At 40.1% G+C, this 14,797-nt stretch overlaps 1 protein-coding gene across 1 annotated transcript in view; it reads left to right on the forward strand.

Moving 5' to 3' along the window:
• Positions 1 to 14,797, forward strand: part of PHEX (phosphate regulating endopeptidase X-linked) — a 141,112-nt gene that overhangs the window by 40,579 nt on the left and 85,736 nt on the right. The window contains exons 5-9 of the mRNA XM_073328113.2: positions 1,515 to 1,741; positions 5,160 to 5,228; positions 6,643 to 6,759; positions 12,151 to 12,234; positions 12,554 to 12,699. Of these exons, the coding sequence (XP_073184214.1) occupies positions 1,515 to 1,741; positions 5,160 to 5,228; positions 6,643 to 6,759; positions 12,151 to 12,234; positions 12,554 to 12,699 (643 nt within the window). The remainder of the gene's footprint in view (positions 1 to 1,514; positions 1,742 to 5,159; positions 5,229 to 6,642; positions 6,760 to 12,150; positions 12,235 to 12,553; positions 12,700 to 14,797) is intronic.

A 14,797-nucleotide genomic window follows, 5' to 3' on the forward strand; every position in this document is an offset into this window, starting at 1 on the left:
TGTGTACAGTTATGGCCTGAGGATTTTGGAGAGGGTCAGTGAGGTGATACTTTGGGACACACCCCAAACTCAGTGGAGTCATTTGACACTGAAAGGGTGGGTGGCAGAGTGAATGAGATCAGGATCTTTAGGCCCCTCAGTCTTTTGCTGGGCCTCCCCTGCTTGTTCTCTTTGACCTTAGCGAACGATTTCCATCAAGTTGTTTTCATAAACAAGCTAGAAACTTTTTCATTTTTTCTAATGAAAATTGAAATTCTTCTTTGCATTCCTATTTCCCCTATATCGGGGGCATCGAAATGGTAGGGCCCACAAGCCAGCTCTTCAAGTGGGCCCGGACAGCAGAACCCCCTCAAAGTATCTCTGGGATGGTCTGCAGTATTCCTTGCTCTCTCCTCTCATGAGTGCAGCTGTTGTGTCTTCAGCTAGCCCTAGACTAGGTTGTGGTTTCTTGTAACTCCATCTCCATTTTCAACTCTCACAGTCTCTTCACCAGTCACATCTGATTGTGCATGTCTCTAGAACCTCCACCTCCCAAAAATCTCATGATGCCCTAATGTCTTCACAAGGGGCTGGTACTGTGACATGTGTTTTACTTTTGTCTCTTCTGGGTCAAATGCAGTTAGCAATTTATCTTTAAAGTTTCTGGAATCTCTTGAGTCGGTTCCTTTTGCGGGTGGGGGATCAAACCTGGTAGACTTGGTTCCTCAACGTGTTCCTCTGTCGTTTTCTCAGAATTTTTTTTAGAAGTTGTTCCCCCCACCCCGTCTTATGGAGTATTTCTTTTTTGATGCTCCAACATGCTGTGAAGCTGACTGACTAAATGATTTTTCTGTTGCACACTCCATTGTATTCTCTCTCTGGCCACTCCCATTCCCTCTCAATTTTGTTTGCAAATAGCAAGTATTCTTCTGACCCAATCAAACTCCTATGCCAGTTGTTGAGCAGTCTCCAGCAGGATTTTGTCACTGCATGTTATTTCATTCCCTGTTAGACCACAACCATTATTTAAAAGGCAAGTGTAGTTTTTCATCCCATTTTCTTAAATAACAAATGACATTTCTATCAGTCTTTGGGTTTTCCACAGAGTTCGTCACTGTAGTACCTAAGCCGATTCTTACTTTATATTTTAAATCTGACCTAGATCATCACTATGTATTATTTATCTGAAACATTTCTTCCATTGGCTGTGATGAACATACTGTAGAATTAGAGTATAGAGAGGTTTACATTCCAAGGACAGGCACAGAGCAGCTGAATGCAATGCAAGTTTCTCCTTGCCCAGGTTATCCATGCTTGATTTGGATAAACTATGATAAAGGAGTCATATACTCTTATTTTCAGAGGCGTCTTTTCAGCAAAAGACCAGCCAAGGCATTAAGTTTGAGCTATTCTGTTTAGTCTTGCCTAGAAATTGATCAGTCTATAAACATTTCTATCTCATTGGCATGACTTTATACCCACTACTGGATTTGAATTGTCTGGAACTTAACTGTTGGTACATCTTGCCATTTAAGATAAAATTGAAAAAGTGGATGCAAAGCCACTATTAAATATACTGAAGAATTCGCTGTTCCGTTGGCCTGTGCTGGAATCTAACATCGGACCTGAAGGACAATGGTCAGAAAGGAAGTTCAGCATGCTCCAGACCCTTGCAACTTTTCGTGGCCAGTATAGTAACTCGGTCTTCATCCGTTTGTACGTGGCTCCTGATGACAAAACCTCCAATAATCACATCTTAAAGGTACAGTATAACATTTCTAATATGCTACTTGTCATAGCTATGTGATCCATTTAAGAAAGTGAGTTCAATACTGTGCTAATTTAAGTTCAGCTGTAGCCATTAGTACCCAGTGGCTTGCACATATACATGATCACCCATATATGGGAATTTAGAAGCCACTAGATACCAAATGCTACACTATCATGGGTGAAAAACTTATGTAGCTAGGATATTTTATTCCTTAATAGGGCAGAATTGTGAGTAAAATACATTCCTGATGAATCAATATCCAAGATCAATGTGGGTATCCAAATGAGGTCAGAATCTGATTCTTGCTGGTTTTTGTGTCCTATATGTGAAGCATCAGTTGTATGATGAGGAATTTTTTTTCTGTGAAGATAAAAGATGGTGTATCATTTGCAAGTATTACAAATTTGGGATTTTCCACCTTTTTAGACACTTAATTGGTGGAACTAATATATTGTCATATATTGATATGTCATCATTCATTTCATATGATCCCCAAACTCATTCATGCTTTAAATACAGGAGTCACTTAACCTTTCAGTGAAATGCAGTCACTTCTGCAGCATAACATGGCTGCAGGTTAGCAATGCATGCTAACACTACACAACAATTTAGGGCAGCAAATGATTTAAAATATGTTACCTAGCTGTATCCTATTGAAACTCCAGAGGGAATTTAGGGAGGTAGTTGTCACTAGGACAGGTAGAATTTAGGTAGGCAGGTTGTCACCTGGGTTAACATGTGAGACTTGGTCCAAATTTTTGTTGCTTTTTAAACCGTATAACCCAGCCCACCAGTTACCAGCAATGAGATTGTATGTCTGTGCTAGAGAGAGTTAAAGGCAAAGTGGAAAGTGACCGGTCACAACAGTGAAATAAAATGGGTGATCCTTATATAAAAGTTGCCTTCTGGGCACTACATAGATTGCATAGGGATACTGTGGAAACTTAACTTTTCTGACACTAGATTTGTTATTGATTTTGGGTCACAGTTTCCAAAAACAGGTCAGGGATATGCAACTGACATACATTTTTATATTTCTAACATTCCCTTAAAGAGATTCTTTCCACTGCTCCTTGAGTCAATAGTAAATCAAGTTAACGAGCCACTTCCTTGTTTTCATTAGTGGATTCCCATGTACAGACTACTTGAATGATGATCAGATCCTGGCAGGAATATTTTGGCCAAAGGTCTTTTTCTAATGGGTAAAAGACTAGAATCAGTATGGGAAGTATTTTCCAAGAAGCTATTTAGGTAACCCAACTCACCCACGTAAATTGTTGGTTGGGACAGATCCTTTTGCTAGTCTCCTAGTGACGGATTATACCTACTAGTGTGTCCACTGAATCTGCGTAGTAGTATTTAAGTACATAAGTAACTGAACAACTGCACATTCTGAATGACTGCTCATTGCTAATTTGATTAGAAGCTCGATTTGCAGAGTGCCTCTGCCAATATTCTGCTTAGTAACTAAATGTTTTAATTAATTCCCAGGAGGGTAGATGTGTAATGAAGTATTTAAATCTATTTACCAGAAGAGAGAGATTTTTAACGTTCTTAGCCTTTCTCTTTCAGTATGACAGGTTCATGAGCAATGTGGTTCAGATGAAAAAAAAAAAAACTACTCAATATCCAACCTGAACCTTTTTCTGAGGGCTAAAGGAGTTGGTTAGCTTCCCTTTGCTTTTGGTGTTTCTCACATCTTTGCACTTCTTGGTTTCAACTAGAATATATTTCCAGCCCTAGTGCAGCCAAGTATAAAAAAATTTGGAAGAAACTCTGTTCTTCCAAGACTTCAAGCCTGATTTCTAGACCAAAAAAGTTTGGCTAAGTTCAGATAAGCATTTAAATCATTGGATGATTACTTAAAACAAACAAAATCATCCAAGGTCCACTATTGATGTTGTAGATACTTTCTTTTCACTTGGACATGTTGAGAAATAGTACAGTGATATTGTTTCTCAGAAATCATAAAGCTGTCGAGTATCATTGCTGTGTGCTTTTGAACAACTAGAGGAGTCTTCCTAAGTTCCACCTGAGGCAGTGATTTCTATGAATAATTTGTATTATTCTGTATAAGATATGTTACAAAAGCTTTCAAATAGCCGGTGATATAGAAATGACACTCCAGTTCTTTTTATTTATTTCAAATTCTAAAAAAAATTCACCTATTTAAACCTCCCACCAAATTTAATAAATATAAATATGATATATTGATATTATTTATTTCTTTCTGTTTCTAAAAATGTGCCTGTGTAAAACTATATACGTACATCTAATGTTTGTTCATTGGGCAGCACATCATATTTTTAAAAAACAAAATTCTCCAGAGTAGAATCTTGCAGCAACCACACTGCTGTTGGTGGCCTCATCAATATATTATTCAGTGTTTTGAAGTTGATTGTGCCTTCAGAATGGGCGTCTGTACCTCAGTCTAACATGAGCCAAAAGAGTGCTTTGGGAAAAATGAGAGTTTCCAGAAGTAATTTAAAAAAAAATTGACTTCAGAGGGAGTTTGCCTGATGAAGGACTTGCAGCAATATGCAAATATCCTGGCATGATTATTTCATCCTGCAGAGCAAATATAAATCAGTGTGAACCCTAAACGTGCCCTATAACGATTCTCTGAAAAAGGTTTCAGAACCATCTTTTCAACAGTAGGACAATCTCATTTATATTGCAGGTGGTGGTTTGTTTGTTTCTTGGGGCTTCTAAAGCTTCATTGAGTATGATGGAGTTGAGGTCAGTCTGAGTGTGGTTAATGCCATGCAGTGCACTTTAAAGTTTTCTGCCTGTGAGAGTTCCTGTGGGATCTGTCACAGTGTTGCACAACTGATTGTACGTTAGTGTTATAGGACAGCGTAACAGGGCAGCGTGCCCCTTTAAAGGTCAGGGGAGCCGGGGAGCAGCCTGTCCTGTTCTGAAGAGGAGCCCAGCAGGCAGGAGCTGGGAATCATCTGTCCCAGCTAGACAACATTTAGTGATTGGTGCTAATGGATCCCAGTCAGGGGATATTATTGAGGGCCCCAGTCTCATGAGTCTGGTTGGGACCAGGAGAAGGCTCGGAATGCACACTCTGGCTGCAATAGATGGCTGCAAGAGAGCAGGAAAGTCCTACGGACCCCCCTACACTGGGCTAAGGTCAGTGCCTTAAGCTCTTGCAGGCCAGAAAGCCCCACAATCTTAGCTGAAGAACGCATTACAGTTTTTTTGTGTTAGAGTCCTGAAGAGCTGGACTCTTGGGCATGGCCAGTTGTTTATCCCAAACTGGTGATCAGATCCACTAGCCTCTATATCACCTATTCTAACCACCAGAAAAATACCACTCCTATTGGTGGCTGTTAATTGTGTGTATGTATGTAATACAGACTATATAAGGAGTATTATATACTTTTCCTGTTTATTTTAACAGCTGGACCAAGCAACCCTGTCTCTAACAGCACGGGAAGATTACCTTGATAATACCACAGAAGCTAAATCTGTAAGTATTAGTAATTTGAGTTTTGATAAATCATTTTCACACTAAGAATTTTTTCTTTTTAGCTGAGCTCCAAATTGAGATTGGGCTCTGTGGTCTGCTATTTATGCTTGTTTATACTACAGTTAATTGCACGTCTCTTGTTCTCATCCAGAGTATTCTTCATTTTAGAAAAAAATATAAAAAATAATTCAGCTCTGCTTTTCCTCTGAACCAAACCTGAACCTTATAGTAAGTTTTGGCTTGGTTCAATTAAACCATGTAAAATGGTCTAATGTCTCTAAGCACCAACACTGTATTAAGTTCTGGTATTTTAGATCATTATTGTCAAATACATTTAGATGTATTTAATCCCAGAATGAGGAGGCCCTCAACAGGTTCCAAGATCTTCAGTTTCTTTTCTTCCTATGGCCCCTTCCAAACCTCTTCATGCTCATAGTTGAGTAGGGATTGCAAGGTCCAAAAGTGTTCAATGATTATTTAGTACTTGCAACACCTTTTCCCCTAAGTATAATGGAAAATTATGCAATGTCCAGCACTTGTAACCCCAGACTCAATAAATATATCCCCACAATCTTCATGGGGCTGTAGCAATTGCCCTCATCCAAGTTCTGACCCTTTTCCTTCCCCCTCCCAGCTCTCAGGTGAGCTAGTGAGTTTTCCAATGGCATCCCTCTGGCCAGGTGGTGTCTCTCCAGTGAATTACATCTACCAGAAGGTGAAATATTTACTTAATTGGAGTATAATTTTATTCCTGTCTTGAATGCTGGCCAATAGGATTCTACCTGATGCCCTCTAAGACATCAGAGGATCTAGGGCACCCAAAAGGTCAGTGCAAGACTGGAGGAGGAGAGTGAGTTGTTGCAGAGAGATCGTTCTAGGAATGTATTTTCTATACAAATATACATATCCCATTCCTTTGTAAAGGCTTGTCTGTACACAGACTTAGTGCACGGCAAGCTGGGGTGTAAATCTACAGCACACTAGCTTACCATGAACTGGCCACGTAGACCCAGCTACGGCACGCTGTTTGATACAGTAGTACGTCAAAGCACCATAGTGAACTTCTAGTCTACATGGCCACTAGTGCATGGCATGCTAGTGTGCTGTAGATTTACAGCTTGGCTTGGTGTATACTAACTCTCTGAGCTCTAACATGTGTAGGTAAGTCTCAATCCAACACCATTTGGTATGTTTTGAAAGCTATATTCAGTGAACCACAAGAGAGATCCTGTCAGCACAGTACTGTTATGGTGTTATTTCCCTGGTTCTCCTGTGGTGGAATCAAACCAGTCTCACAAAATGCTTATCTTCCACTTGAAACAATGACTTAAAAATGCAGAATACTTTTCTTTTTACTGCTACAGCCACCCTTAGACGTAACTGCAATGCTCATTTCATTCTTCTTTCTCTTCAGTACAGAGAAGCCTTTTTGCAGTTCATGATTGATACTGCAGTGCTTTTGGGTGCTAATGCCTCGCGGGCAGAGTCTGATATGAAGTTAGTTCTGAAACTGGAAATTAAAATAGCTGAGGTTAGTAATTTTCTCATGTGTAATTGTAACTAACTGCTAAAATGATGCATGAATTGAAGCAATACTATATTAGTGGTTTTCCTTTGTGCAATTATTTTATATTAACATACTTTGTAACATTTCTTGAAAGGTGAAGTGGAGGGGTAGAAACAGTAGTGAAAATATGAAAAAGAAAAGCCCAAAGCAAACCTTCTGCATTAGTTAACTGTTAACTTGGAAACCTGTTCTGAAATAACCAACCATAGGAGTATAGTCCATCCTTTAAATCTGCAAAATAATTATTCGTTTGAGTTTTGATGTAGGCTGTTTTAGTTAGAGGTGTCCCCCATTGTGCAATCAGCTGGGCAATGTATTAACATTAACGTATGCTTGTGAGGAAAGTTGAAGTAATTGTTGAAGTAATACCATTAAGTATTATCACAAACAGTTTTACATCTATGACAGGTTTCAGAGTAACAGCCGTGTTAGTCTGTATTCGCAAAAAGAAAAGGAGTACTTGTGGCACCTTAGAGACTAACCAATTTATTTGAGCATAAGCTTTCGTGAGCTACAGCTCACTTCATTGGATGCATGCTGTGGAAACTGCAGAAGACATTATATATAAGACACAGAGACCATGAAACAATACCTCCTCCCACCCCACTCTCCTGCTGGTAATAGCTTATCTAAAGTGATCACTCTCCTTACAATGTGTATGAAAATCAAGGTGGGCCATTTCCAGCACAAATCCAGGTTTTCTCACCCCCCCCCCACCCCAAAAACACACACACACAAACTCACTCTCCTGCTGGTAATAGCTTATCCAAAGTGACCACTCTCCTTACAATGACAGGTTTCAGAGTAACAGCCGTGTTAGTCTGTATTCGCAAAAAGAAAAGGAGTACTTGTGGCACCTTAGAGACTAACCAATTTATTTGAGCATGAGCTTTCGTGAGCTATAGCTCACTTCATCGGATGCATACCGTGGAAACTGCAGCAGACTTTATATATACACAGAGAATATGAAACAATACCTCCTCCCACCCCACTGTCCTGCTGGTAATAGCTTATCTAAAGTGATCATCACTTTAGATCATCACTTTAGATAAGCTATTACCAGCAGGACAGTGGGGTGGGAGGAGGTATTGTTTCATATTCTCTGTGTATATATAAAGTCTGCTGCAGTTTCCACGGTATGCATCTGATGAAGTGAGCTGTAGCTCACGAAAGCTCATGCTCAAATAAATTGGTTAGTCTCTAAGGTGCCACAAGTACTCCTTTTCTTTTTTCTCCTTACAATGTGCATGATAATCAAGGTGGGCCATTTCCAGCATAAATCCAAGTTTAACCAGAACGTCTGCGGGGGGGGGTGTTAGGAAAAAACAAGGGGAAATAGGCTACCTTGCATAATGACTTAGCCACTCCCAGTCTCTATTTAAGCCTAAATTAATAGTATCCAATTTGCAAATGAATTCCAATTCAGCAGTTTCTCGCTGGAGTCTGGATTTGAAGTTTTTTGTTGTAAGATAGCGACCTTCATGTCTGTAATTGCGTGACCAGAGAGATTGAAGTGTTCTCCGACTGGTTTATGAATGTTATAATTCTTGACATCTGATTTGTGTCCATTTATTCTTTTACATAGAGACTGTCCAGTTTGACCAATGTACATGGCAGAGGGGCATTGCTGGCACATGATGGCATATATCACATTGGTGGATGTGCAGGTGAACGAGCCTCTGATAGTGTGGCTGATGTTATTAGGCCCTGTGATGGTGTCCCCTGAATAGATATGTGGGCACAGTTGGCAACGGGCTTTGTTGCAAGGATAGGTTCCTGGGTTAGTGGTTCTGTTGTGTGGTATATGGTTGCTGGTGAGTATTTGCTTCAGGTTGGGGGGCTGTCTGTAGGCAAGGACTGGCCTGTCTCCCAAGATTTGTGAGAGTGTTGGGTCATCCTTCAGGATAGGTTGTAGATCCTTAATAATGTGTTGGAGGGGTTTTAGTTGGGGGCTGAAGGAGACGGCTAGTGGCGTTCCGTTATTTTCTTTGTTAGGCCTGTCCTATAGCAGGTGACTTCTGGGAACTCTTCTGGCTCTATCAATCTGTTTCTTCACTTCCGCAGGTGGGTATTGTAGTTGTAAGAATGCTTGATAGAGATCTTGTAGGTGTTTGTCTCTGTCCGAGGGGTTGGAGCAAATGCGGTTGTATCACAGAGCTTGGCTGTAGACGATGGATCGTGTGGTGTGGTCAGGGTGAAAGCTCGAGGCATGTAGATAGGAATAGCGGTCAGTAGGTTTCCGGTATAGGGTGGTGTTTATGTGACCATTGTTTATTAGTACTGTAGTGTCCAGGAAGTGGATCTCTTGTGTGGACTGGACCAGGCTGAGGTTGATGGTGGGATGGAAATTGTTGAAATCATAGTGGAATTCCTCAAGGGCTTCTTTTCCATGGGTCCAGATGATGAAGATGTCATCAATATTGCGCAAGTAGAGTAGGGGCGTTAGGGGACGAGAGTTGAGGAAGCGTTGTTCTAAATCAGCCATAAAAATGTTGGCATACTGTGGGGCCATGCGGGTACCCATAGCAGTGCCGCTGATCTGAAGGTATACATTGTCCCCAAATGTAAAATAGTTATGGGTAAGGACAAAGTCACAAAGTTCAGCCACCAGGTTAGCCGTGACATTATCGGGGATAGTGTTCTTGACGGCTTGTAGTCCATCTTTGTGTGGAATGTTGGTGTAGAGGGCTTCTACATCCATAGTGGCCAGGATGGTGTTATGAGGAAGATCACCGATGGATTGTAGTTTCCTCAGGAAGTCAGTGGTGTCTCGAAGGTAGCTGGGAGTGCTGGTAGCGTAGGGCCTGAGGAGGGAGTCTACATAGCCAGACAATCCTGCTGTCAGGGTGCCAATGCCTGAGATGATGGGGCGCCCAGGATTTCCAGGTTTATGGATCTTGGGTAGTAGATAGAATATCCCAGGTCAGTCTCTAAGGTGCCACAAGTACTCCTAGTTTTACATCTAGCTTTCCTGTTGAAATATTTTGTTGTATTTTAGAACATTATGGCCACCTGAATTGTGTGGACTCTTGTTTGTTCAATTACAGAATGATGGGTTTAGTCAATCAATATTCGATTTGTATCTGCATGAAAAATGAGGCCATGGGAACAAAATGGATCCCTCCTCACTCCTATAGAATTTATACTTGCTTTTTACCCATAAAACTCCTAGAACTCTGGGAACTTTTTGGAGACAAAGGCAACATTTGTGGTGGCCCTGTGCTTCTTGCCCCCGGACCCACAAGCCAGCGTGGCTCCTGCAGGGACTTTGCTCCCAGGCGTTGCACATCCTGCTTGCATTCCTGTGAACTCCTTTGGTCAGGGTTCCTGTGAACTCCTTTGAGCAGGAAGGGTTTCATTCAGTGGTGACGAACTGTTATAAATTAGGGCTGCCCCATCAGCATTAATGTACATGGAGTTCATGGTTCCTGGACAATGCCATGGAGAGCAGCCATCCATCCATCTCATCACCTCCTAACATGTGGAACCTGAAATCTATTGGAGAAACTTGTTGGGGAAGGATAGTGAGTAGCCTGCCATAAAGCCAGCCCTCTCCCCTTTCACACACAAACATTATTTGTCTTGATGTGCTGATTTCTGGTGCTGCTTTTCACAGAGTAGAAAGTAGAAAGATTTTCTTTTTTGCAGAATTTGGGGTGATCCAAGATGGCAGCAGCATATCAAATCAAGCATTCGGCTTTATTTTATTCAAGACAGCGCCATACAGAACTTGCTTCATTGCAATGAGCATATTCTTCACTGTCTCTCATTAGATTGGAAAAGCAATACGTGTTTGTTCAGCTCTTCAGTGACACTGCAAATAGGTGCACTTTTTCCAGACTTTGCCGTCACTTGTGGCTGCGGTAAAATTCCTTCGATAAAGCCGGACAGACTTTTAATTCGTTAATTTAGTGCACATGTGAAGCTGCCACATAGAGGAAATGGACCCTAAGGGCCGTCAGGGTCAATAATAGTCACTGAGAAACATAATACACTGAGAGTGATAATTATTGCTGTTCAAGAAAAAAAAATGCCCTAAAATATAGATATGAATAAAGACCTGAATCCAATGGTTTTGATTAACAAGTCCCTGGTGAATGTAATTGGTTGTATAAACATCCCTGTGTAACTACAAGACAGACATTAACTCTTTTTATCTCTTGTGTTTATATATATATACTGTGTGCCCTATATTCATTTTAAGTGAACTTACCTGGGGAGGACTTGTTCAGGGAGAGAAGTAGCAAGAATGGAGGGAAAATATTTCCGAGAACAGATCCTGTGATTAGAAAGGAGATGGAGTGTATAGAGAGAGTTTGAGGGAATGTTGGAAGCAGGACTTGTGTGGAGGAGAAAAGCTAAGATTTCAGGTAGGTGTGAGTGACTGTGAACTACACACAGGTAGGAGAATTTTGTGGGGGGAAAGAAAGTAGAGCATAAAGGATGAGTTTAAATATTTGTCAGATGGCCGGGGGAGAGGAGTGGTACCTGTAGGCATGGAGAAAAATGGAAGTTTAAGCAGGAAAAAGTGGGAAGATTTCAGGGAGTAGAGCCTGTGGGAAGTGGGGGAAGAAAAAGATGACATATGTGAGGGGCAGTGGGGGACGGGAATTAAAATATCTGAGGGACGTCATATTTTCTGTATGGCTTAAGCAAAAGCCAGAGAAACTTGGTGTGGGAATTTGGGTCAGAAAACTGCCATTAGTTTGGTTGATCTGGAGTCTTGCCATCTGTGTCATGTTCAGTTTAAATGGAGTTGATTGTATAGAAATTACCTTAGAATTAGGCTGGAACCAGCATCTGAAATCCTAACACCTTTGAACTTTGAGGACATTTTGAACTGGATCTGAACTTTGTGCTTGGACTATTTTTTTTATTATGGACAAACTGAAACCTTGGAATCTGGATAATCCTCATAATTTATGAATGGGCCTAGTTTTCTCTGTAGTATTTCTTTTTGACCAGATGCTTTTGAGGAGGTGGAATGGACTTCTAGTTGAGGTGATGGAGTGAAGAAGTATTAATGGACTAAATCTGGCTCCCACTTATGCTGCTAAAATGTGAATGGAGTGACTAGTAATATAATGTGGTGTAATTGGAGCAAAATTTGGCCAAAAGTTTGAAAAGAAAAAATACTGGATAACATACTGAAGAGTAATAAGTTAAAATAACATTAGTTAGCTTTGTGGTTTAGGATAGCTAACTTTCCTTTGAGGATCGGGAGGCAATTTGTTGCTATGAACTTTTTTTTTTTTGCAGCTAGACTGAGGTAGTTCTCACAAACAATATGATGGGTATTAACAAAGTAAGAGAAGGATGTTTAAACATATATTTATTTTCATTTATATTCTCTAGATAATGATTCCACAGGAGAATCGAACCAGTGAGACTATGTACAATAAAATGAACTTATCTGAACTTAGCACCATGATCCCTCAGGTTGGTGGAAGTTAACTGGAAAATTGCTCTAATGTCTGGCCTATGTAACTAACCATTTACAACTGAAGGTGCTTCAAATGTGCAAAGGACAGCATTTTAAATGAACATTAGTACAAACAGGTATTCTCTACTATAATTGTTGTTTTAAATACAGCTGCATCTGTAAGTTCCAAACTATTTGTCATGATGAAATTAAATATATTCTAACTTTTAAATAAGCAAAAACCTTCATGTCATTAAACTGAACCCTGCCAATTAATTATGTCTGATCTTCTCTGTTTGTCAACTGTATTAACTGAGCTTTTCTTTGTCCTTTCAGTTTGACTGGCTGGGATACATCAAGAAGGTGATTGACACTAAACTCTACCCTCACCTTAACGATATAGGTCCTTCAGAAAACGTGATTGTCCGTGCACCCCAATACTTCAAAGATTTGTTCAGGATACTAGAAAAAGAAAGGAAAAAGTAAGGATGATTATTATGTTTTGTAGATTCCAAGGCCAGAAGGGACTATTATGATCATCTACTCTGACCTCCTGTATAACACAGGCCATAAACCTCCCCCAAAATAATTCCTGGAGTGTATCCTCCCCCCCCCCCTTTTTTTTTTCTTTAAAGCACTCAATTTTGCATTTAAAAAATGCCAGTGATAGAGACTCTACCACAGTTCTTGGTAAATTGTTCAAATGGTTAATTACCTTCACTGTTAAAAATGTGTACTTTGTTTCCAGTCTGAATATGTCTATGTCTAGCTTTAACTTCCAGCCATTGGACTGTGTTATACCTTTGTCTGCTGTATTATCCTGTTCATTCAACTACACTCAAAAGGGTGGGCCAAATCCAGGGCATTTCAATGAGAATCTCAGATGCTCAGCACTCTTTTGGCTCAAGTCTTTACTCAGGCAAACCTCCCATTCGGTTTTGCTTGAATAAAGGCTGAAGGATACAAGCCTTGTAGGTGTTAATTCAATTTCTGACTCAAATAAAAAAAAAAGTGAAACAAAAAAGATCCTGCAGTAAGGTTTGCAATTACAGGTGCATCCAGCTCACCATTCTAACGGACGTTTAAGGCTTGATTCTCCATGGCCTTGCATCTTGTGTAGTCATTTACCCCTGTGAGATGGATGTGTAAAATGCTACTAGATCAGAATGGTAGCATTTTGCACCCACTTTGCTCAGGGATGCAAGGCATGGAAGAACAGTCCCTTAGTATAGAGAGAAATGTATATATTTAAATTGTCTGACTTTGCAATACTCCTTTATTACTGAAACTACCTCACAGCTTATGAATTACCCTGTGGAGCTCCTTGCGTAAGGTAATGATTGCCTCTTACCATCTTTTTATTTTTGGTTGAATGTCTTTCCAAAACCAGTTTATTGCTAACCATGCAATAATATTACTTGGTCACAACATGTCAAACTAAAGTCCTCTATATAAGAACTAAAAAATACTAGACCAAGGCAGAAACTTTATTCTGATATTATTGCACTGTATTTCTTCTCTTAATAATGACATCTTTACATAAATTCAGAATACTTGTAAAATATCAGGCAGATCAGGCAATACTAAAAATAAAAAGTAGTGTGTGTTCCACCTCCAAACAATCAGCTATCATAACCTACTTTAAACAATTCAAACAGACATGACCACAGAACTTCTCCTTCAAATGACTGAACAATACACATTGTGTGGCCTCGATTCTCCATTGCCCTGCGCCTTGGAAAGTCAGTTTCATTCGTGCAAAATGAGTATAAAATGCTTATTTGGTATCATTTTACACCAACTGCACATGTAGCAAGGCAAAGGAGAATTGGTCCTTTTATGTGTATGTCTTGTCGTATATTGCTATACAGCAAAGAGGCTCATTTTATTTACTTCAGTGTCCCATCCTGTAAGGTGCTGGGAGGATTGCGTCCTGCATCTTAATTAAGAGCTAGATGTTGCCTCGCCTTTACGCAGGGGCACAGCAGAGGGAGTAAAGAACCTCCCCTCTCTTGTGAGGCTGGCATATAAGCTGGGCACAGGTTCAGGCCCTGTGTTTACTGGAGTGCAAGAACTGCTCCCTAACTATTGCCCTTGGGCACATGGTGACCCAAAGAAAACAAAAAGTGTGGGAGTAGGCAAAGCCATGACTCTATTTCCCCACACCCCATGTACTGAGCTTCATCCCTTAAGGAGGGCAGCAGTTTGTGAGAGTCCTCAGTACAGGCTATGCCTATATTGTGCCATCTAGTCCTAAGAAAATCAATTCATATGTTGTTTGAAATGGTAAATTATAGCATGATAACTTAAACATAAATAAATTTATTCAGTTACTTTAATATGGCCATTGTTACTCATGTGTTTGTCAAAGATACAAATACATTAATACATAAAATCCATTCAAAGATTCATGACATAGTAACAAAAAAACTTTTTGAGGGCTCTTTACAATTGGCTCTGAAAGTCACTTTATTATCTAGTTTGGAAAAAATAATAACAGGAAAGAATACTTCTCCTCTCCCACCACTCCAATAAGTGTAGAGCAATACACAGAGCCTTATATCTGCCTAAATGGTGAAT

This window comes from Lepidochelys kempii, chromosome 1 (genome assembly GCF_965140285.1).
Source record: "Lepidochelys kempii isolate rLepKem1 chromosome 1, rLepKem1.hap1, whole genome shotgun sequence".
NCBI classification, from domain to species: Eukaryota; Metazoa; Chordata; order Testudines; family Cheloniidae; genus Lepidochelys; species Lepidochelys kempii.